The sequence below is a fragment of the Pelobates fuscus genome, chromosome 2, assembly GCF_036172605.1.
Source record: "Pelobates fuscus isolate aPelFus1 chromosome 2, aPelFus1.pri, whole genome shotgun sequence".
In the NCBI taxonomy this organism is placed as follows: domain Eukaryota; kingdom Metazoa; phylum Chordata; class Amphibia; order Anura; family Pelobatidae; genus Pelobates; species Pelobates fuscus.
In genome coordinates this window covers 188,841,240-188,866,056 of record NC_086318.1, presented here as the reverse complement: position 1 = coordinate 188,866,056, position 24,817 = coordinate 188,841,240, and the positions used below count along the sequence as shown (strand labels likewise).

General features: G+C 41.0%; 1 protein-coding gene across 1 annotated transcript in view; it reads left to right on the top strand.

Moving 5' to 3' along the window:
- The window catches only part of SH3BGRL2 (SH3 domain binding glutamate rich protein like 2), a 42,875-nt gene that overhangs the window by 5,973 nt on the left and 12,085 nt on the right, over window positions 1–24,817 (top strand). Inside the window, exon 2 of the mRNA XM_063441142.1 lies at window positions 8,722–8,907. Within this exon, the coding sequence (XP_063297212.1) occupies window positions 8,722–8,907 (186 nt within the window). The remainder of the gene's footprint in view (window positions 1–8,721; window positions 8,908–24,817) is intronic.

Genomic DNA, 24,817 nt, shown 5'->3' with positions numbered 1-24,817 from the left:
GGGACCAGGCAGGGACAAACACCGGCTTGACCAATAAGCATCTCCTCATAGAGATGCATTAAATCAATGCATCTCTATAGAGACGTTGAACGGCAGTGCTGCACACACTGACTAATGAAGCATCTTCAGTGGCCCACTGAGGAGGGGCCACTGGAGGTGTCCCTAGGGGGCAATGTAAACACTGCATTTTCTCTGAAAATGCAAAAAGCCTAAAGGGAATGATTCTATTCACCAGAACAAATGCATAAAGCTGTAGTTGTTCTGGTGACTATAGTGTCCCTTTAAAAGGTTTAAAAAGGTTTTGTTTTAATTTTTTTTCCTGTGTGATTTCAAGAGAAATTTAATGTAATCTATAGTTGAAGAAATAAAATAAATAATTTAAGTAAATATTCTTATTTGCCCAAAAGTCACTTCCTTGCAGTGAAATTAATGCAACACTGGGGGGGCGGGGCCTGACGGCTAACTGAACGGACGCACATGGCAAGTGCTCCCGGGTCGCACAAGCCAAAACCGTGATTAAAAGCTGCCAAGCTACGGGAACCGAGCCAAAAACCCACTGGCTACAACCAGGGGAAAGCAGAGATCCAAACGGTACCAAACTCGGTATGATACAACCCCGAACAACCTACCTGTGACCCATTGCGGCCTACGACTACAGTAGGCGTCGGGGAGACGGCCGCTCTCCGGCGCTGATTGCTGATCACCGCAGTGGGTATTGGTATCCCCCCCCCCCCATTGGACAGGGGGGATATCCCGGTCTCAGGAGATACGCTACTATTACCCCTGATGCCTATTGAGCAACACCACGGAGCACGACCCGAGATGGCGGAGTGCCCAAACAAACCCACGTTCGAGGACCAACTGGCGACCACACAAGAGAAGCTGAACCTAATCTTTGATAGGTTCTGGGCACGACTGGCAGCGCGACAAACTGGCGCACCGAACCCAGAACTACACACGGCAAAAACAGCAAAACCTCTGACCAACCAACGTGGAACCACAAACCGCCCCAAGCCATCAAACGCCCAGACTAACCTGCGACACCACCGCAGGAGACCCCGAACCTGGAGACCACACAAGCCTGTTATCCTGCAGAAGCCCGATGAAATCAGCAGGAAGCACAGGGCAGAGAGAACCTATGGCGAGCACCGACACCTGGGGACTCAAGCAATCACAACCCCTCCAGGCGGCAAATCAATATGGCGGAGCACCATGAGGCACACAGAAGGGGTACAGCCTCACTCTTCACTACGACACAGAGCCTCACACGAAACCAGCCTAGGGCAGAGCGCTCAACAGCACACCTATAGACGCGGAATTGGATGAGCGGGCAAGAAGACCCGGACTGCCTGCTGGCCAGCTCCGGTGACGACACCGGCACAGACAACCCTTGAAACCTGACACACATGGCGGACTCCTGTAAATAAGCTTACACTAACGGACACAGACTTTTGCTTGTTAATATTATCCCTAGCACTGCAACCATGCTTAGCCAGACACACTGTCTTAAGATAGGGTGCATAGAATGTCCAACTTGAAGCAAACCCGTAGCCTGTCACTATATTCCATGCCTGTACACCTAGACGAGCTCACTCACTCAGTGCATAGGGCACCCATGTTCGTAAAGACAGCCTGATTATCAAACCATAGAGACTCCCCTACCTACTGACACCTTGCATTAGCTTATCATCACTCGTTTGTCATCATAATACAATAAATATGTAATCCCTACTATGACTAACGACAGTAACCTATAGCAACGCAGTAATCCATTATTTAAGTTCAGCATGTTTTTGTCTAGTTTAAACCTGTACCTAAAAATGCGCACATAGCGCTGCCACTGTTTAGCACGTTGAAATGCACAAATACGCTGTTGTGGCGTTTGCCAATTTTTCTTTTTTTTTTTTTTTAATTCTTTATTTTTGTAGTGCGTGTAAACGTAACAGAGCGTACATGCGGTACCCCAAAGGCAATCCACATGTTTTGGCAAACATTAAGTACAGTGAGGTATATAACAGTTGTTGCACATTTTTTGTGTTAATTCGAGTAAGATTAGGATATAACAGGACTTTACATCATGCTTGGTATAGTAGGTACGATCTAAACAACTGGTTATGCAACAGCGTCTAATAACAGTGGTTCTATCATGTTCTATTCTATTGAAGCCGTTGACTTCGGAGTGTATGCTTAAAATTATGCTTATAATTAGGCTTAGTCTGCTCGTCTGCCTATCTGTTGACAACACAAATCATGCATACTTAAGGATTCAAGTGATTGCTATAGGCTGGCACCAAGAATTGTCTACAACTCTAAGCGACAGGTTATATGGCGCACGTTTATCAGATCTAAGCCGTAGCAGGAAGATTAAAAATTAAGAAAAAAAAAAAAAACCAACAGGTTAAACAATAACGTCTGATCTCGTGGATTCTATTATATACTGCTTACGCTATTGACATTATAACTTGCACATTTTTTATAAGGGTTACTCATAGTGGGTCACTTCATCGCTTAGGTACAGTAGCTTATGATTTAAAATAATGAGTGTCATCGCTTTAGTATCTCGACATTAATATAATTATGCTTAACTATGTTTTACTATGCTTAAGAGAGAGACATGTATTTTGTACAGTGTCAGTAGGTCTAACTAGCCATAGCATACAATAGGTAAAACCGTGAGTTTACATTTCGCTCCACTTGTGTTACTTGCATTACGCTTGGTGTCTGTGTTATATTTGGGGCTATAATGCCTCTCTGTGTAAATATAGGTTGGCTAATGTTTGGTCCCGGGATTTAAGGGGCCATGGGTATCAGCCTGTGTCGTGCGTGATATCGCAGCCTCAGTCGGCAGGGTGTCGAATTATAAGCAGCACCTGGGTGTCATACAGTGAGGTGCGATTAGTTCAGGTGCAGCGATGTGTTATCGCGTGAGTGCCTGTGTGTGCTTGGTGTGTGTCTGTTCTGTGTTGTGGTGCGTCGGTGGGTCTGTGTGTGCAGATATGTATCTGAGGTCTAAGTGGGATAGTCCCTCTGGTTGCGCTTAATTGCCTGTCCCCGTTCATCTGATGTCTCGGCTTGGGATCCAGCTGGAGCTATTAAGTGTCCGCAGGGTGCAGTGTTCCGATGGCTTGTCATTGCCACGGGCAAGGGAGAAGTTCTGCTCCCGGAGGATGAAATAATGTGCCCTCACAAATGAGGTACAGGGCTCCTCTGATAGGGGGTAATAAGATGTCCGGGTATGCTGGGTCTGGCTATAGTGACGGCTTCTCCGTGCCGATGGCTTTTATGCCAGGTACCTCTTTCAGGTGAGATGCAATCTGAGCAGTGCAGCAGTGAGTCTGTGTTAAATGGATTGTCCCCTTAGTTCTCTGCTGGTTAATGATGGGTTGTTCCGGAGTCTGCTCTTTATTGTCAGCCGGCCGATTCCTGGGGCAGGCTGTCATGATGGTCGGTTGGTGTTGGATAGTCTCTCCCGCGTTCTGCTTGTTTGTGCTGGCGCGTTGCGCACATGGCTGACATGCGGTGGCCATTTTGAGGAGCTCTGCCCGATGAGCTTTTCTGCGGCATGGTGGGTGTCGGGCCCAGATCAGCACAGCAGTAGCAGCCCATGGAGACCGGGATAACCCCCCCGGTCCAAAAGGGGGGGGGGGCGGTGAGCGAGACGCCGGCCGGAGAACCGGGAGAGCGGCCGTCCCTTCCCGGCTCAAGCTCCATTGCACTTCGGGCCCAGTCGAGTTACTTTGGGTGCCAGTCAGGGTCGAGAGGGGTATCTCCTTGTGCCCCAGCAGCTGGAGGTCACCGTGGGTACCAGTAAGGGATTATGGTTGCTTTTGGCTCCGATTTTGGCTACGATTTACAGGCCCTGAAGCGGGAGCTCAGACAGGCACGTCTGATCCCGTCGGCGGTCAGGCCCCGCCCCCGTTTGCCAATTTTTCTGTACCCACCTGCACAATAAAAATAAAGAATAAAAAATAAAAAAAAAGAAATAAAAAAGAAATTAAAGCAACACTCCAAGCACCATAGTTACTTAAGTGCAGGGCTTAGCTCATGAGAACTAAACTGACGTTTCTGCTTAGGTTCTTCAGGCTCTCTGTAGTTCGTATTGGAGGTGGGGAGCAGCACTATAACTATTACAGTGAGCTGTAGTAGTTACGGTGCTTGGAGTGTTACTTTAATTAAAGCATACTGCACCCCTCATGACCATAGCTTACTGCTACGTGGAAAGATCCGTATGTGGATTAACACATTGGTGGTGACACTTCTAATCAATGAAGGGGTTTAATCTATATTAAATGTTACCCAAAGGCTAATTTAGTCAGATTTAGAGAGTCCAGGCTGGGAACCCCCCTCCCCCCACAGATCTTAAAGGTTGAATTAACATAATCCCAGGATTTAACATTTTATGCTTACTTATTCCAATATTTAACATTATTTATGTGATGTGAAACATTAAATTAGAAATCCATAACATTTTATATTTTTTTCCTGGGTGCAATCATTTTACCTCCCTGTCAATCATTGTTATAAACTCCGTCCTTTCCACGTGGCAGTCAGCATAGAAAGACTTGAAACCAGGTGGCATATTTATCAAAGTGTTATGAAAAGTGGTGGTTAAGCTCTATTGTCTTCATCATATTTATTAAAGCGATCTACAAATATGATGGTTTTCTTCATAGTAAGTTTGTCAGTTTTTACAGAAATATAAATTTTAGAAGATTGTCAAATTTATAGTGGTTGAAACATTCTGCCACTTTTATGCTGGGAAAATGCATACATCTGTTGGGGGGGTGGGGGGCAGTGGTGTAAAAAAGCAACATATGAGAAAATGTGTCCGATTTTAAAGCATCATTGTCTGGAGACCCCACCATGGTGACATCGCTGCTGGGGTTTTGGTGCCTGGTGTGGGGTCAGATGAGGATGAGACTTACTTACCTGAACTTGCCCCTTGCGGGTGCAGCCATTTTTTTCGGTCTGCTCTGACATCACTGCTGCAAAGAATTGAGGTCTAAAGAGGATTTTTCAAGACCGTAGGATCCCCTACAGACAGCCAATCCCCTGTAGCAGTCACTGGTAACGGCTGTCGTGATTGAATCTTAGACTCCAACCTGAGTCTAACAAAGTCACGTGGAGGAGAAATACAGAAACAAAGTAGTCATTACTTTGTCTCTGTATAATTCTTGACTGGGATGGAATTTCTGTGAAATTACAACCGTCAAAATTAGTATTTCATTAAGATTTATAAATGCCAGTAATTATTTTATTATTATATTTGTGTGGGACTCCTAGTTGTAGGCAGTTTTGTTATTCTGTTCCTTTATGTATTTTATGCAAATACTTTTAGTGTGTTGTGCTTACTGTAAATGTTGTAAAACTGCATAATTAGTGTTTTCATGTCTGTTGTATTTGCACAATTTGCCGTGGTGACATAGTTGTTTTTAGATGTGTCAGCATGTAAATTGTTATAGTTTTAAAAATAAATGTATAGCAGCCATTTAGTCAGCTATGAGTAACAAGGTAAAACCAAATGAGACATTTCGTTTGTCAGAGTCCAGACTTAAATCCTAGTGTAATGTGGTTAAATCCATGTTTAACACATGGTTAGTTTTAAGTTGATTCATCATTTTTTTTTTGTGCCTCCCAAAACAAGGTGTGCTCAGTGATGTTTGTTAGATATTTCTAAAACTACTTTTATTAACCTTTTTATAGCACAGCTTAAATTTGTGAACCAGCTTTGCCAATTCTAATGGGTTGTGACCCTGTAATGGGGGAACCATAAATATTGCTTGCTTATCCCCTATAGTTAATAAATATGTGTTTTTGAGGTCTGAAAATAGAATTAAATATAGTTACTCTGCTGTATTTAGCTTTAGTTTGTAACTGAGCACATCCATCTTGGTTTCCTGTCACTAGTAGCAATAAGCCCTGCACTTTTCTGAATTTAGAATTGTATGTAGAGGTGGAGAAACAGAAACCTTGAGTTATGTATAAAGACTGTTGTGTTCTTAAAAGTTGTCTAAAGTACTAAAAGTTTGCAATTGCCATAGAAACCAGCAGGCTAATTTAATTGGTAACCCCGCCCCTTTTCTATATTTGAACCCATTTCAGAAAACACTTCTTCTTATACATACCAACCAGATTTCCCATTAGGCAACAGCCTGGGGCAAATGCTCAGACAGGGGCTTGGTGGCAGGGCCGCCATCAGGGGGTGACAACCATGATGGTTGTCACGGGCCCGGCGGCTCGGCCCCACGTGTAGCAGCGGAACTGCCACCGGTGCAGTAGCACTGGGACCCACGCGCTGATGCGGTCCATCATGTGGCCCAAGCATTTAGGGTCACCCAATGGGAACCCTGTCAGTGCTGCAGCCGTGTAATAGTGCCATAATCTACACCATTGGGGGCCTTGAGGGGTAGATTCGAACCCATTATTATATAGGTATACACAACCAGTTCTACACAATCAATGGTATGTAATACATTGCCCCAAACAGGCAAACAAGCACAGACAGTTTAACTCACAGATAGCCATGTAGCCCACTTGGCTGAAAGGTGGTCACTTACAGCACTGAAAGTCATCTATAACCTGTGTTCACCTTTTTCCAGGGAGGCTCAGTTTACTTTTAAAAATGTGTGTTTTAAAAGGAACACTCCAACCACAATAACCATCACAACATCCTGTAGCAGTTATGGTGCTTTGAGTTTTCCTTTAAAAGATTTACCTGGGTACACATTGAAAATTAATAGGAAAAATAAACACTTTCATTTATCTTCCTATGAAGTCAAGGGCAAAGACAGGGCTTTTAAACACAATTCACAGGGTACCAAGGACGAGATGCCTGGTTTCATGATAAAGAGAAGTGAATTACTTCCATTTATACATTTTAAAGCTCACAATATACAGATTTAATGGAACGGAACATTATAAATCCTGGAATGGGAGTTCTTTGAAAGACAAGTCAGTCTAGAATGTTTTATAGAAATATGTAATTTTTCTCTGTTATTTAATGCTACAAAAACTTGCTTAAAGGATCACTATAGGGTCAGGAGCACAAACATGTATTCCCCCCACCCCCCTAGCAAATAAAAGTTTTTAAAACTCACCTTAACTCCAGCACCGCGCGGGTCCACCGGCGCTGGCTCTGCCCCCTTTGTGACATAATTGAAATGGCCGATAAAGCATTGGATTGGCTACAATCTGCATGGGTCGGGGCTAAATGCCGTTTTGGCTAATCAGGATCTCTAATCAGGATCTCCTCCAGGATCTCCTCTATGAGGAAAATTCAGCGTCTCCATGCAGAGCGTGGGGATGCTGAACAGCAGGGCTGCTTACTGTGCAGCCCTGAGCCAGGAAGCCCTTCCAGTGGCCATCTAAGGAGTGGCCACTTGGAGGTGTCCCTAGAGGCAATGTAAACACTGCCTTGAAATGCCTGAAGGTAGCTATTATACTCACCAGAACAGCTACATTAAGGTGTGTGTGTGTGTGTCTAAAGTACAGAGAGCAAGCAATGTCCCCCACATTGACTATATCATAATCCTCGTGCCATTAGGGAGCACACAGCCCAGATATAATAATACAGCATGCATTCCATGGAATTATAGCAAACACTCACTTTCCCCTGTCGGGCAGCTGAGCTTCCTGCCGTTTTGCCTGTCATGGCAGGGCAGGGGGCGCCCGATGTCCTGTGGGCGGGATTTGGAGGCGAGCACCTGGGCGCCCAGACCTTGACCTTGTTAGGGGCCCAAAAACTTCTGATGGCGGCCCTGCTTGGTGGACGCCTGTCTGCATCCAAAGTGCCAGCTTTGACTTGAGGGGGAACCCTGTGCACATTGAAGGAGCATTGTGGTCTGCACCTCTATCGGATGCAGATCACTTTAAGAGCTCCTTTGAGGTCCTGACACTTTTCAATGGTGGACCGCTGCAGCGAACACTCAGTCATTGACTGAGCGCCCAGACCATAAGAGGTAAAGTGATCTGAATCTGTAGTGCAAACCACAAGGCGTCCCACCGACCCACCAGGAATCACGCCCAAAATGTCCCGCACTGGAGCACCAGGTATAATATGTGTAAAAATTTAAATATGAGGGGGCACAAAGAACCACCACACAAAGCCACTCAAACTCCCCACCATATACACACACGCAATGTTCTGCCACCACACTCTCATACACCTAACATTTAGTCTTCCCCACAAACAAACTCCAACATCACACACACACAATTCATGGACACGTCACATATTTGTATACTGTAAGGACACATAGTTAAAGGATTACTCCAAGCACCCTGACTACTTCAGTAATGTGCAGGCTAGTGTAAATTCTGTGCATCTTTCCTTGCATAGAATGTCAGTTGCAGAGAGTGTCAACTGACCACTCTCAGCCAAAGAATGTACACTGCCACCGCTTTCAGCTTCTGTAACTCTGCAGAAACCAGAAGCACATTACTGGATCACCACGGTGGCAAACTGTTAAATGGGAACTTACTCATTCTTAGGTTATGGTATAACGCAATGTACATTGTTTCTTTAGCAACGGCCCCCGATCTAGAACTGGTTATTAAATGCTCATTCCAGGCACCATAATCGCTGTAGCTTGCTGTACAAATCTGTACCTTGCATTGTAAGACAAATTTACCCTACATTAATTGGTAACTAATTTATTGTAAGACTTCTTGGTTTGCAAACCTTCCAAATAACGCAACATGTCCATTCCATGTCTTTTACAGATAAAGAAAAGTCAGCAAGATGTGCTGCAGTTTTTGGAAGCCAACAAGATAGAGTTTGAAGAAGTGGATATTACTATGTTAGAGGAACAGAGACAGTGGATGTACAAAAACATTCCAAAGGACAAGTTGCCCACTCAAGGCAATCCTCTGCCTCCACAGATCTTTAATGATGACATCTATTGTGGGGTGAGCATTCATGTAACTGATAACTAACGTGATTTTATTTTCTTGTTTCACCCTGTCTGAGGCGGAACAAGGGTCATTTGCAAAAGATGAAAAGCTGTTTTATATATAATGAATATATGGTTTCCAACATTTTGATGATACATATCCAGAGACTCTTTTCAGCACAGCAATTATGCACTTTACAGCAATGCTGTTCACACCCACTATCCTCCATCCCCCACCCTAAAAAAAAAAAATGCAATGTGACAAGTCGTATAATTTATGGTTCTACCAATATTTAATATTACAGGTCTCCCAGCTGCCCAAACCCTTACAACAGTGTAGGTCAGCTTGGAGGGTGTAATTACAGGTTGACATTAGTAATGTTACAAAGACCCATGTATTTTAGAAAAGACAATGTTACAATTATTTAAAAAAAGAAAAAGCAATAAATTATTATTATTGAAGGTGTAATATTTATATAACACAGCAGGGCATATTGCTGGTCAGATTGAATTGTATATCTTTGTTGTATCCTGATGTACAGTTGGATTACAGTTTTAGTTCATGAACACTCCTCACTGCGCCTTTATAATTAACTTGTGTGAATTTCTCTTCACACAAGTTAATTTCTCCTGTACCACTCCTGTAACTTTTAAACGCAACAGTATATTTCATTCAAATCATATCATGCCATGTCTGCGCATTCACTTTGAAATGGCTTTCACTTTTTATGACCTACGAATCAATGCATTCTTTGCAACTCTTGGTCTGTTTATACCTGGTATCCAAGAGCGGTATAAAACGTAGCTATGGCAGCTATTGTTTTGATACAGTCTGGTGAGTTCTGAGTCTATTGCCCTGACAGCCACTTAAACACCAGGAGGACTAAGCAATCCAAGGTCTGAAAAGCAAGAACTTCTATAAATATAGTTGTTTTTTTTGTGCCAAGCCTCGCTCAATGTGTGCACTACTGATAAGTCCTAATTCATTGACATGCAGATTGTGATGTTGATTCTTGTAGCAATATGTGTGCACGATATTCAAGGAGTTACAAACTGTTGCATCTCCTAAATACTACTAGAAAGGTTGCATATTTCACACCCATGGTGTGAATTAAAGTAATTAAACTTGATATGAAGAAAATATCACTTGCAGTTTAAAAGGACAAGAACAGCATTCCCCCACACGCCCCCCCAAAGATTGCACACATTAATTTTTTTATGTCTGATTTTTATGGTTGTAAGATAAATTATGTACATACCGGTAATTCTATGAATACAGCCATTTATATGATGCATTACATAGTATCTCTAACAAGCCTCCATGGATGTGTAGTGGAATGATGCCCACATGTGCAATGTGAACTCAGTCATCATAGGAATTGTATTTCCGTGCAGCTTCTACCAGTACACATCAGGCTGGTTTCATCTTGTGTTTAGTATAATCCATGAACAGATGTAATCATAGGAAGTATCAGTAGTGAATACTTTATGTGATCTGGTGCTTTATTAATATTATTAATTGTAAAGCGTCAACAAATTCCGCAGCACTGTAAAAAGGGTTTTAGCCTCAAAATTTCTGGATGGTAGTGGGAATTTTTACATTTTATAAAAAATATTTTACACTGATTCTTAGTCGGGTCCTTTATCCATTTAGACAAATGACTGAAATTAACGATTTCTTTAATGTAACATCTGATTTCCAAAGTTGGTTCTAATAATATTAGTGTCATAAAATGATTGTTATAAATGTTATTAATATAGGGACAACTCTTATAATACCACTTATTAAAAGACATTTTCAAGGATTTGTTAAATCTTTTTAAAGGAACATTATAGGGTCAGGAACACAAACCTTTTTCTAATCCTATAGTGTTAAAACCACCACCTAGCCTCCTTTTCCTCCCTAAATATAGTAAAATCGTACTTGTATTCAAGTCTGCAGCTGCTGCCACTGATCTGCCTGCTGGCATCATCAGAAGTGGTGGTCTGAGACGATCACAATGCTTCCCCGTAGTATTGGCTGAGACTGTCAAGGAGGCAGATCAGGAGCAGAGCCAGCACATGTCAAACACAGCCCTGGCCAATCAGCATCTCCTCATAGAGATGCATTGAATCAATGAGGAAAGTTCAGTGCCTGCATGCAGAAGGTGGAGACACTAAATGGCAGTACTGCACAGTGTGCAGCTCTGGCCCAGGAAGCACCTCTAGTTGCCTTCTGAGGAGTGGCCACTGGAGGTATACGTAGGCTATTAATATAAATACTGCGTTTTCTCTGAAAAGACCGGGTTTACTACAGAAAGCCTGAAGGGATCGATTCTACTCACCAGAACAAATACAATAAGCTGTAGTTGTTCTGGTGACTATAGTGTGACTTAAAATTTAATTGAAACTTGATTTATTGTTTGTTTTTATTTTGCCATTATTTCACATATATTTTACTGATGAAATGACTGTTATATTCACCCTGAAAACAATATGAATTTATTTACTGAACTAAGAATTATGGTGAACTGAAAACAGAATTGTAAAAACCAGGCTAAAATAGCAAAGCTTTTTGTGCGTGTGTGTACAGATTACGGTCTACTGTTTAATAAACCTCAGTAGTACAAACAAAAACATTTTTTTCCCCAGGAGAGTTATTCCATAAACATAGTGATTCCCTCAATGCACTAAACGAAGCTTAAAAATAACATATACAACATAATGCATTGTATTACTGATGACCTGAATGAGCCACAGATTCAATTAGAAAATTCAATGACCTTCTGACCATTTGTGGGTCCGGAGGACATGTTTTAAGAATGTTGGAATATGTGATACACATGAAACTCTTATATTGTAGAGACAGTCTCCCCCGTGGTTGGAGGCTGTGAGCCCCAATCTGTTGTCAGGATATAATAAAGTAACCTTGTAATTGAGGGGAGTTTTTGTTTAATTATTTTTTTGGTTGTATTTTTCTCTCCTGCTGTACGAGAGCATTACCACCTTTGTAAATTAATTTTATACTTGAGTGGATATGCATATTTTGAGGCATGTTCAGTTTGGTATACAAACACCGCTCCTGTTGCCATAAGTCATACTAACTGGTGCTATTTGTTTTTTAAGAGTTAGATAAGATATGTTCAGTTGAAACACAGTGTGGATTGATACTGGATGTGCAATCTATATCGGATCACACTCCTCTGTAACATTAAGAATAATGCAATGTTTGGATTTTTTGTATAGCTCATTCTCACTGTAATATCCAACCATTGCTGATGGGCATTATAGAAAATATTTAGATTTGTGAAACACTTTATGCTAATCATGTCACTGTGTTGAGATGGAAAGAACCAGGAACTGAATTGGATGTCATTTTGAAATCTCAATGTCCATTACAATTTTTTTATAACTTTGTTACTTTCCTCATCTTTAAGCTAGAAAACACCTAAACAATTTTAAATGTGTTAGTTTAAAGGGACACTATAGTCACCAGAACAACTACAGCTTATTGAATTTGTTCTGGTGAGTAGAATTATTACCTTAAGGCTTTTTGCTGTAAACACTTTCTTTTCAGAGAAAATGCAGTGTTTACATTACAGCCTAGTGATAACTTCACTGGCCACTCCTTGGATGGCTGTTAGAGATCCTTCCTGGGTCATGGCTGCCTAAAATGCATCCAAACATTCAGTGTCTCCTCCCTCTGCATGCAGACACTGAACTTTCCTCATAGAGATTCAATGATTCAATTCATCTCTATGAGGCGATGCTGATTGGCCAGGGCTGTGTTCGAATTGTGCTGGCTCTGCCCTTGATTTGCCTCTTTGTCAGTCTCAGCCAATCCTATAGGGTAGCATTGTGATTGGATCAGACTACCACTTCTGCTGATGTTAGCAGGCAGTGGGCAGGTCTAAAGGAAACGGGCACAAAGCATGCAGCTGCAGACTTGAATAGAAGTAAGATTTGCTATATTTAGGAAGGAATGAGGGGACTAGGGTGGATAGATGGTGGTTTTAACCCTATAGGGACAGGAATACATGTTTGTGTTCTTGACCCTACAGTGCTCCTTTAAAGAGTTAGTTTCAAGGAACACTGTATTCCTGACACTATAGTTTTGAAATGTAGGGTTAGGTCCCTGCCCCCTCCCCCCCCCCCCCTTCTCTAGAGATTAAAGGTTATTTTAGTAGTGGCTGACCCCGCCAGTTCCTGCCTCCTTCATTTTTATGATCTCATACAATGCTTTTCCATAGGAATACATTGGGAGGCTATTGTACATGAGCAGCAAAATACAGGACTGCGCCAATCAGCATCTCCTCATAGAATCAATGCATCTCTCTGTGGAACATTCAACGCCTCCATGCAGATCGTGGAGACACTGAACAGCAGTGCTGCAAACTGTGCAGGATTGACACAGGAAGCACCTCTACTGGCCGTCTGTGCCACTAGAGATGTAACTAGCCAAAAATGTAAACACTGCCTTTACAGTGCTAAGGCTGCAGAGCCATGCTATAGATAACACAGCCACTACATTAACCCCTTAAGACCGCAGCCAAATGTACAAGTTGTGAACGATACAAAATGTAAACAAAACCTGGCATTTGCGCTATATGTCTGTCCAACCGTAATTCACCTCTTTCATATTAAATGCACCCCCCCTTATTATATATCATTTTATTCAAGGGGAAACAGGGCTTTCATTTAATATCAAATATTTAGCTATGAAACATAATTTAATATGAAAAAAATGGGAGAAAATAAGATTTTTTTTAATTTTTTTAGTTCTACATGACATTTTAACTGTCAATGTCATAATACTGTTTGCTTTTACTGCAATAAAATACACATATTTGTATTCAGCAAAGTCTCACGTGTAAAACAGTATCCCCTATGTACAGGTTTTATGGTGTTTTGGGAAGCTACAGGGTCAAATATAGCGTGTTACATTTGAAATTGAAATTCGCCAGATTGGTTACGTTGCCTTTGAGACTGTATAGTAGCCCAGGAAATAAATTTACACCCATAATGGCATACCATTTGCAATAGTAGACAACCCAAGGTATTGCAAATGGGGTATGTCCAGTCTTTTTTAGTAGCCATTTGGTCACAAACACTGGCCAAAGTTAGCGTTAGTATTTGTTTGTGTGTGAAAAATGCAAAAAACGCCAATTTTGGCCAGTGTTTGTGACTAAGTGGCTACTAAAAAAGACTGGACATACCCCATTTGCAATACCTTGGGTTGTCTACTATTGCAAATAGTATGCGATTATAGGGGTCATTTTCATTCTTGGGCTACCATAGGGTCATAAAGGCAACGTAAGCAACCTGGCGAATTTTAATGTGGAAAAAAATGAAACACAAGCCTTATATTTGACGCTGTCATTTTTGAAAACACCATAACACCTGTACTGAGGGGTACTGTTGTACTCGGGAGACTTCGCTGAACACAAATATTTGTGTTTCAAAACAGTAAAAAGTATTGCAGCAATAATATCGTCCGTGTAAGTGCTGTTTGTGCGTGAAAAATGCAAAATACGTCACTTTTACTGGCGATATCATCGTTGTAATAAATTTTACTGTTTTGAAACACTAATATTTGTGTTCAGCAAAGTCTCCCGAGTAGAACAGTACCCCCCATGTACAGGTTTTATGGTGTCTTGAAAAGTTATAGGGTTAAATATAGTGCTAGCAAATTAAATTCCCTATACTTTCGGCATGGGTTGTCAGGCAGGTCCCGCTAATTGTAATTAATTAGGATACCTAACTATGTAAAATTATTACATAAATATATGTGTAGAATTAATATATGTATATATATATACATATGTGTATATATACGTATATATATATATATATATATATATATATATATATATATATATAATTTTTTTAATATTTTTATTTATATATAGGTATATATATATAGTGATATATACGTATATATTTATGTATATAGATATATATATTATTTCGTTCTACGTGTATTTTGATATAAATATATATATATATTAATATCACAATACAGTTAGAACAAAATAAAATACATCTATATATTTTGTAATATTTTATTTTTAATTATTTTTTTATTTTATTTTTTACGTATTTACATTTTTTTATATTATATATAAATATATATATAACAATAATTATATATATATTTAATCAGTATCAGTCTACGTGTAATTTGATATTAATATATATATATATATATATTATTAAAATACACCTAGACAGTGTATGTGTATGTGTGTATATGTGTATATATATATACTTAGATCATATATATATGATCTAAGTATATATTTATTTTTTTAGTCCCCCTGCTGGCATTGCACCAGGCAGCAATCCCGGCCATATGATTGTGAGGTCCTCGCAAGGACCTCACTCTCACATGGCCCGGGGGGGGCTGAAGAGGGCAGACGTGCCGCGGGGGGCTCCCTGGGAGTCCCCCCAACCGCGATCGCCGGCGTGGGATCGCCGGCGACCAGGTAAGTAAAAAAAAACAGAGGGCATACTATTACGTCCTGCGACGTTTAGAGCCGCTTTAAAAAGGACGTAATAGTACGCCCTGCGGTCTTAAGGGGTTAAGCTGTAGTGGTTCTTGTGGCTATAAAGTCCCTTTAAGCACCATAAGGAGTTTGCATTACTGCAAAGGCATGGTACTTATTGTGGCAATAATTTGTAAAGAAATTGATACTTTTAGAAGACTGCCTAAAACACTTAGTTCTGGGTTATCGGTATCTATTTTGTGTTGTGCATACTAGAGAATACTCTCTCTCTCTATTTCCTCTTTGGAGAGTTAAAACATGGGGCACATGTTCAACATAGACCCCACAGAGAGTTTGTAAACGGTAGCTGTGCTGGTCATTTCCTTCTCCAAGCTGTAACTAATAAAGTGTATGCTGCCTTTTTGATCAATTAGTTGGATCATGATCATTACAAAAGTAATGTTCACACAGTCTTCAAAGTTAAATTATTGTGCATGTGAGATTTTTTTGTGTGTGAATGTGGACTGCAAATTTACTTACCATAGAGAGGAGTCTGGCAGATGATCGGTGAGAGGTAGGAGGCCAGATCAAGATCCGTATTGGAGTGGACTGCAAATGCTGTGGGGTATAAGTCCCCAGATATACAAGTTTCTATCTATCTGTAGATCCTTCCCCTTTTTAAATAAAAGTAGGATAATCTAATTTCTGTGCATTTCAAGGAAGAGTTTTGGATGTTTTCTACTGTTATTAAAACCACAATTTAGCACTATTTCCCCTTGGAGATAATTTGACAGTTCTTTATTTGCAATGAAACACACACAGAACAGACTGTGCTAATATGCCAGATCTAGACACAGCTGACTCATCCCTTTTCATTAACCAGGAAGTCTAGCAAATAGAGCGTGCCCTGTTTTCTGATATTAATTCACTAGCTAAACTTAACACTAAAATAATGATATGTCAGACTGTATTGTGTGATCTTTGTGCAGTTAAAGGTTACATATGGGCTCTCTGAGGCTAACCGTATATAGTTACCAAATTTAAGGGACTCTCCAGGGAGGAGATTTTACTCACCTCGTTCCAGCGCCGGGAGCCTCGTGAAGCCGCGCCCCCTATTTCGTCAAAATGACGAAATAGGCGGGCGTGAGCAGGGAGCAATCAGACACTTCCATTTGGAAGCATCATTGCTCCCTTGTGCGCATGCGCGGCTTCGCGGCACATTTGCACATACTTCAGAGGGCGGCATTTGTGCCGCCCTCTGAAGTGCTGAGCTCACTACCGCGCATGCGCGCGGTGTGCGCGCCCGCGAGCTGAGCTGAATGACAGCTCAGCTCGTGGTCTTTGCCCGCCCCCCTCCTCCGCTGACAGGCTGAAGAGAGAAGGCGCGCACACAGTGCCTTCTCTCTCCTGAACACGTCAGACGTATTTTAATTCGTCTGACGTGTACAGGGCCTTTTTAGGGCCCTGCGTGATAGGAAGTCCCTCTAGTGGCCGTCTGAGTGACGGCCACTGGAGGTATTCCTATCAATTAATGTAAACACTGTATTTTCTCTGAAAATACAGTGTTTACATTAGATTGCCTGCAGGGAGCTATAGATAATACCTGAACAACTACATTAAGCTGTAGTTGTTCAGGTGACTATAGTGTCCCTTTAACTGAAGGTACGCAGACTCACTCAGGGCCGTCTATAATATGAATAGGACCCTGGGCAAAGTATTTTCTTGGGCCCCCCGGGCCCTGTCCCTGCGCCACCCCCCACCCCCACATTACGCCCAACCCCCAATCACACTGACAGACACATACACACACAGACAGACATATTAAAACATTTGCAGATACATACTGACACACAAATATATACTGGCAAACATATTGACACACATTTAGACATACTGATCCATAGATACATACACACAAAGACACATACACTGACAGAAATACTGAAACAGACACATACACACACACACTCTGACATACAGACATATACACACACAGTATGTCTGTGTGGGTTAGTATGTCTGTGTGGGTTAGTATGTCTGTGTGTGTCAGTATGTCTGTGTGTGTCAGTATGTCTGTGTGTGTGTGTGTGTGTAACGCTTTAACTCCTTATGGCTTTGTTACGTACTCATGGCGACATGCTTTCCAGCTGTAACAGTCTGTATTTGACCTCACACGATGTATTGTACACAGCTAGTGAAGACCCCTTGGTGTAGTCATCTATACAATCTAAAACTTTGTGTTCATAGTGTTTCTTTAATGAATAAACACCTTCAAATTACGAGTACAACACCACCCCAGCTTTTAATCAGTCAGGCATGGTGGTTTCTTCCTCTGCCGTTAGCGCCATTATGTCAATGGTAGGTGTGCTTGGCTAGAGTTTGCCTGTGTTCACCCTGTTTAATAAGTCTTGATGAGCTCAATCCAGTATCTCACCCCAAGCTCTGCTGTGTGTGCATGTATATTTTATATATATATATATATAACAGTAATAATTTAGGCACTCACCCCTGAATAGAATACAGATATATCCTGCCTTTGGTGCATCCGTCGTCCAAATATATACCAAAAGATAAATTGGAGCACTCAGAAGGACTTTTCCAAAGTGGGTTTATTGGTGCAAAAAAAGTTACATCAAAGTGTAAATCCTCTGTTTCGACGTTTCGACCCCTCAGGGTCTTTTTTTCATATATTTTATTTATATATATATATATATATATATATATATATATATATATATATATATATATATATATATATATATATATATATATATATATATATATATATATATATATAGTGTACACTGTTACACAGATACGCACACTTATATTCATTTTTGCAAATTTCTAAATTAATAAAATAAGCATCTGGTTACCTTCCCTGCAGCATAATTGTATTCTTCTGAAATACTCTTAATATTCTTCTGAAATACTTTGTTCTTTACATAGTCGAATGTGCTGACAACAAAATCACACAAAAATTAAAAAATGGAAATCAAATTTTTCAACCCATGGAGGTCTGGATTTGGAGTCACACTCAAAATTAAAGTGGAAAAACACACTATGGGCTTATCCAACTTTGATGTAATGTCCTTAAAACAAGTCAAAATGAGGCTCAGTAGTGTGTAATGTGGCCTCCACATACCTGTATGACCTCACTACAATGCCTGTGCATGCTCCTGATGAGGTGGCGGATGGTCTCCTGAGGGATCTCCTCCCAGACCTGGACTAAAGCATCTGCCAACTTCTGGACAGTCTGTGGTGCAGTGTGACGTTGGTGGATGGAGCGAGACATGATGTCCCAGATGTGCTCAATTGGATTCAGGTCTGGGGAACGGGCGGGCCAGTCCATAGCATCAATGCCTTCGTCTTGCAGGAACTGCTGACACACTCCAGCCACACGAGGTCTAGCATTGTCTTGCATTAGGAGGAACCCAGGGCCAACCGCACCAGGATATGGTCTCACAAGGGGTCTGAGGATCTCATCTCGGTACCTGATGGCAGTCAGGCTACCTCTGGCGAGCACATGGAGGTCTGTGCAGCCCACCAAAGAAATGCCACCCCACACCATTACTGACCTACTGCCAAATCGTCATGCTGGAGGATGTTGCAGGCAGCAGAACGTTCTCCACGGCGTCTCCAGACTCTGTCACGTCTGTCACATGTGCTCAGTGTGAACCTGCTTTCATCTGTGAAGAGCACAGGGCGCCAGTGGCGAATTTGCCAATCTTGGTGTTCTCTGGCAAACGCCAAACATCCTGCATGGTGTTGGGCTGTAAGCACAACCCCCACCTGTGGACGTCGGGCCCTCATGGAGTCTGTTTCTGACTGTTTGAGTAGACACATGCACATTTGTGGCCTGCTAGAGGTCATTTTGCAGGGCTCTGGCAGTGCTCCTCCTGTTCCTCCTTGCACAAAGGCGGAGGTAGCGGTCCTGCTGCTGGGTTGTTGCCCTCCTGCGGCCTCCTCCATGTCTCCTGATGTACTGGCCTGTCTCCTGTTAGCGCCTCCATGCTCTGGACACTACACTGACAGACACAGCAAACCTTCTTGGCACAGCTCGCATTGAGGTGCCATCCTGGATGAGCTGCACTACCTGAGCCACTTGTGTGGGTTGTAGACTCCGTCTCATGGTACCACTAGAGTGAAAGCACCGCCAGCATTCAAAAGTGACCAAAACATCAGCTAGGAAGCATAGGAACTGAGAAGTGGTCTGTGGTCACCACCTGCAGAACCATTCCTTTATTGGGGGTGTCTTGCTAATTGCCTATAATTTCCACCTGTTGTCTATCCCATTTGCACAACAGCATGTGAAATTGATTGTCACTTAGTGTTGCTTCCTGGACAGTTTGATTTTACAGAAGTGTGATTGACTTGGAGTTACATTGTGTTGTTTACGTAATCCCTTTATTTTTTTGAGCAGTGTATATACAATTTACCATGTACCTCTTTCTATCTCTTCTTTGTCAGTCTTCTTTCTTGTTCTCGTTATTTTCTATTATTTGCTACCTTTTTTTTTCCACTCTGTTCTGTTCCTTTATCCACTACAGCCACCATACTTATGTGTGCTTCTGTTCAGCTCACAAAATGCATTTGGCATCACATGTCTACAGTACAAGAGCAAAGCACTGGGAGCTGTGCTGAATTTGCACATATGTGACTAAGTAGGAGGCAGACCAGGGCAGCAGTGTTCTGTGCTGCTTAAGAGTAATGAACAGGTTTTTAATTTTAGAACGGGAGTAATTTTGAAGTATTGGAAAGACCTACAAGTGACTTTACAGCTTCCTAAACACTTCCTGTAAAAAAGTGGTCTAATCTTTTAACTTCCTTTATTGCACAGGTTCATTAATTTAGAATTTCTTATCTCCTGCACTGCTACCATAATAGCTTTCTAGACCCTCCAGGAGCCTACTGTATGTAATTAAAGTTCAACTTATACACCAGGAGATACAAATTAACATCAGATTAAAAATGAAACCATTTTGTTTTGTGTCAGTCACAGCAAAGGGAGGTGTGACTAGGGCTGCATGAACAGAAACAAAATAATTTAACTCCTAAATGGCAGAGAATTGAGCAGTGAAATTGCAGAGGCGAAAATTGGCATTCAAATTAGTTTTATGCATTTTTCACACACAAACAAATATTAAAGCTAACTTTCAAATTTCAATGTGAAGTAACTGAAAATTTTGACACGCTATATTTGACCCTGCAACTTCCCAAAACGCCATAAAAAAACCTGTACATAGGGGGTACTGTTTTACGTGTGAGACATCGCTGAATACAAATGTTTTTTTGTTTTTTTTTTGTTTTGTTTTTATTGCAGTAAAAGCAAACAGTATTATGACATTCACAGTTAGAATGTCACGTAGAACTAAAAAAAAAATTTAAATTATTTTCTCCCATTATTTTAATATTTTATTCATATTAAATTGTTTCATATCTAAATATTTGATGTTAAATGCAAGCCCGGTTTCCCCTGAATAAAATAATCTATGATAAGTATGGGTGCACATAATATGAAAGAGGGAAATTACGCCTGAACAGACATATAGCGCAAATTCAAGTTTTTGTTTACGTTTTGATCACAACGTGTACATTTGGCTCAGTCCTTAAGGGGTTAATACAAAGATATTTAAAGTTCAGAAAGTTTTTTTATGTAAAAGCTCTGTTTTTAAAGCCGTATGCACAAAATACATAACAGACGATGGTTAAACATTTCCATGTGGGAAAAGGTGGGCCAGACTAGGGTTGCTCATCTATTGCAGGGAATAAAACAATTCACAACTGTCAATAGTTGGCTATTAACGTTTTTGTAAGGATAGCTACTATTTGCAACTGTCTGCCTGAAAATTTGGTTAGATCAAATTTGCTGGCAGGCAGCTGCTAATTCTCACCATTCTTTTATTTGAGTGTTAGTATATTTCTACCATGCTCTGCGAGACCTCAGCCAGGACAGCATGATATCCAATCAGTGTTCAAGGTAAACTAGAAACAATATTTGCAAAATATCAAGATTGATTGATAGTGTTATCAGTGTCTGGATATTTGTTGTTGCAATGTCTCTTGATGGAACTGGATTACTTATAATCTGGACTGGGGCATTTGGCAGTAACTCCTTTGGAACAGAACTTGAAATGCCTAAAAACTGTTTGCATGCCTTGCGCACCAGGTTGGGAACCATGATTAGCATATCATTTGAAAGCAGATACATTAAATGATGAACTAGTATACATATATAATTTTCAATACAAACTTGTAAGAATCTGTCTTTCTGTACAATAACATCTAGTAAGAAAACGTGTGTACGTGTATATTTGTAGGCGTTCAACTTTTTAAACACATTTGGATGGTTTGTGTATAATATTAAAACACGTCATTTAAAAATCGCTCTTTGATAACTACTAGTTCCCTATGAAATCAGAGGTATTCTGTGGAAAGAGAACCTGAGTAAATTATACCTTAAATTATTTTTTTAATTATAGCTTAGTATTAACTGCCGCTTGCGTCACACAACTAAATAAGTACTGCTGCTGGAAGGCTTTCTGGGACTTAAATTGTGTGAACCATACAATGAGCAGAGACATCTTGGCGAAAAATAGTTTTCAGGAGGGAGTGGAGGAGTTCTCATCAACACATGCTTAGTTTAAATTTTTTGGCTGCAGGACAGTTAAGTTCTCCATTTGTTCATTTAGCAAGTCTGTTTGAAAGATTGCAATGCATACCAAAATTATTCAAACTGGAGCTGATCAAGGGGCCTGTCCCTAGACACCTCCTTGTCAACCGTCCCAGGTAAAGAATTGTGCACAAGTATTTCTATCTACAACTGTCTCCTATTTTACTTTCTTACACATTGTAGTTGACTGGTAATACATAAAACTACGTTATTTCCTGAAGCAGTAACATCCAGATAAATAAATAGAAGAAATAATAAAAAATCAAGTATTTGATCCATCAATAGGTTTTTGTTTTGTTTTTACAGATTTTATACCAGCTATAGGAGTGTAGCTATATTGAGGCAGTTAAGCAGTTGGAAATGTTCATTTGTTCTGAAAATGCATGTCTGACAGCACTGCCCTTTATAGCATCAATTATGGTTGTTTAGTGGAGGGCAAGCATTCAGATGTTACCTGGGTAGAACAGCATATTTTACTATGTGCAACACAACTATGAAAACACATTTTCTCCCAAGACTGTTTCTTTAAGAATTTAGGGGGCGGGGGGGCTGTTATCCTCTTTCAATCCATAATCCTGTGAAATCTTTCTAATGCTGCATTCTTTGTCGGAGTGGGGCTCGGATCAAATTCACAGATGTCTTTTGTATAAGGAAATCCCCAATCCTGTGAAGTTTAAACTTGGCTGTTCATTTTAGTGTTTTGGGCATGAGACATTGACCTGAATAATGCCCTGTTCCTGCTCATTATGTATAGACATGCTGATTGTCATCTAGGCTAAAAGACGGTAATACTAGATTATGGAAGCTGCAAGCAACATGCCTATTTTGCCGTTTGATGCCATAAAGAACACCTACATTTGACAACAAAGAGGTTTATATAAATTGCACATAAGAACCTTGAAAACATATTCAATGTGTAGAGATCAATTTTATTCGGACTGGTTTAAAAAAAAACAAAGGTTTTACAAAGGTATTTTAAGTATTACATCAGAATTATAAAAGAATTTGTTTTCTGAAGCTTTTTACTCATCAACAGTCTGTGGGGAAAATTTTTTAATTAAACTCCTGATGAAACTGCTACTGAAGAGTTATTTGCGTGGACCTAATGGTGAGTTCCCTTTATCCTGCTTGAAATCTGTCCATAGATTAGAATTGCTGGGCAAATTTCAATGTTGGACATGTCCCAAGGACACATTTTTGAAGGGACAGTACCTCACAATGTGTGACTGCCAATTTAAGACTGTTGCAGTGGCGGATCCCGGGGGGGGGGGGGGGGGTGTTGATACCGGAGAAACTGACGGAAGCCAAGCACAGAGAGATGGACACAGGTTTCTTCAGGAAGGAAGAGATTCTTTATTGGATCACCGATCGGGACTCAGAGGGACTAGCGTCACCAAAATACAGCAAAGTCTGAGTACTGAATACATAGAGTACATTCCTTATATAGCACTGTAGCTCCTCCCACAATTAACTACACCCACACATACCCTTAACCTATTTAATGAATAGAGTCTAAACTCATCCATCCGGTCTAACCACGTGGCTCATCTGATACAAAGGAGAGGGACGCGTAATTCCAGTTCTTACATTCCTGCACCTGGTCAGTACAGTGATGACAGTATCTTAGCTACGTGTAATTAAGTAACTGATACTACAAACACATATACATACATATGCCTTGTGGCAATCTTAGCCTGCTAAACTTGTATTTTACTGGAATTACATCACATTCCCCCCTTTGATGCCTCTGATATTTCACAATTACTTGAGGCATCACTTAACCTTGGTTTGCATATACCTCAGGTTACCATGAACCAGACCAGACTTTTCTTATGATGTGAATCTTTTCAACACTCATCTTCCTGCATAGTTTCTCCCTGATCTAAAGCCTTATACTTATATATGGCCATTATCTGTGCAGCAGCCTTCCTCTCTGCTATAGTTCCTATCAGGCTTTGCACAGACCTAACTACTAAGGGTATAAGACACGGCAGGAGTAGACACAACATTAAAATTAGTAGGACTCCACCTACCACTGCCTTAAGCCCTCCAAACCACTCATACCAGCTACCAAACCAACTACTTGGATTATACCCTTTCCATACCTGAGTAGGCACATGCGCTAGTTTAACCATATGGCTAGTAAGCTCAGCTATTGCTTGCCCTTCGTCATCTATTTGAAGACAGCAATTACTTAGGTTAAACTTCCCACATACACCTCCCTCTACTGCCAAAAGGTAATCCAAGGCTAATCTATTTTGGTAGACTGCTGTCCTCATCCTGGTGTTATGCTTCGCTAGAAGATTGAGCGCTTGTGATGTCTCATTTGTGATAATCTCAACCACCGCCTGTAATCTTATAATACGGTTGAGCATATAAATAGGGGTTCTATAACCAAAGGTACCATCCTCAGCCCACGTGGCTGGCCCATAGTAATCTATAATACGCTGGGGAGGCCATTCATCATCTTCCCAGGCGCCTATCTCTATGGGTCCCCTTTTCTTCCTATGATTCACATCATACACTTTAACACCTAAAGTCTCACCTGTTTCAATCGGTAACAAGAAGAAGGATGGTTTGAGCATACCTAACACACATGCCCCTTCCCAGTCCTGTGGCAACTCCGAATAGGCTTTCTTACCACAGATCCAGTACAAATTTGCTGGGGCTCTCCAGGTAGATGTGATGGATAGATCAAACCACACATCCTTTAAATTGGCATATCTAGCAAACGGGTTAGATGGTTCTGAGACATTTGAAGCCGACCACCAAGTTGTATTCTTTGTATC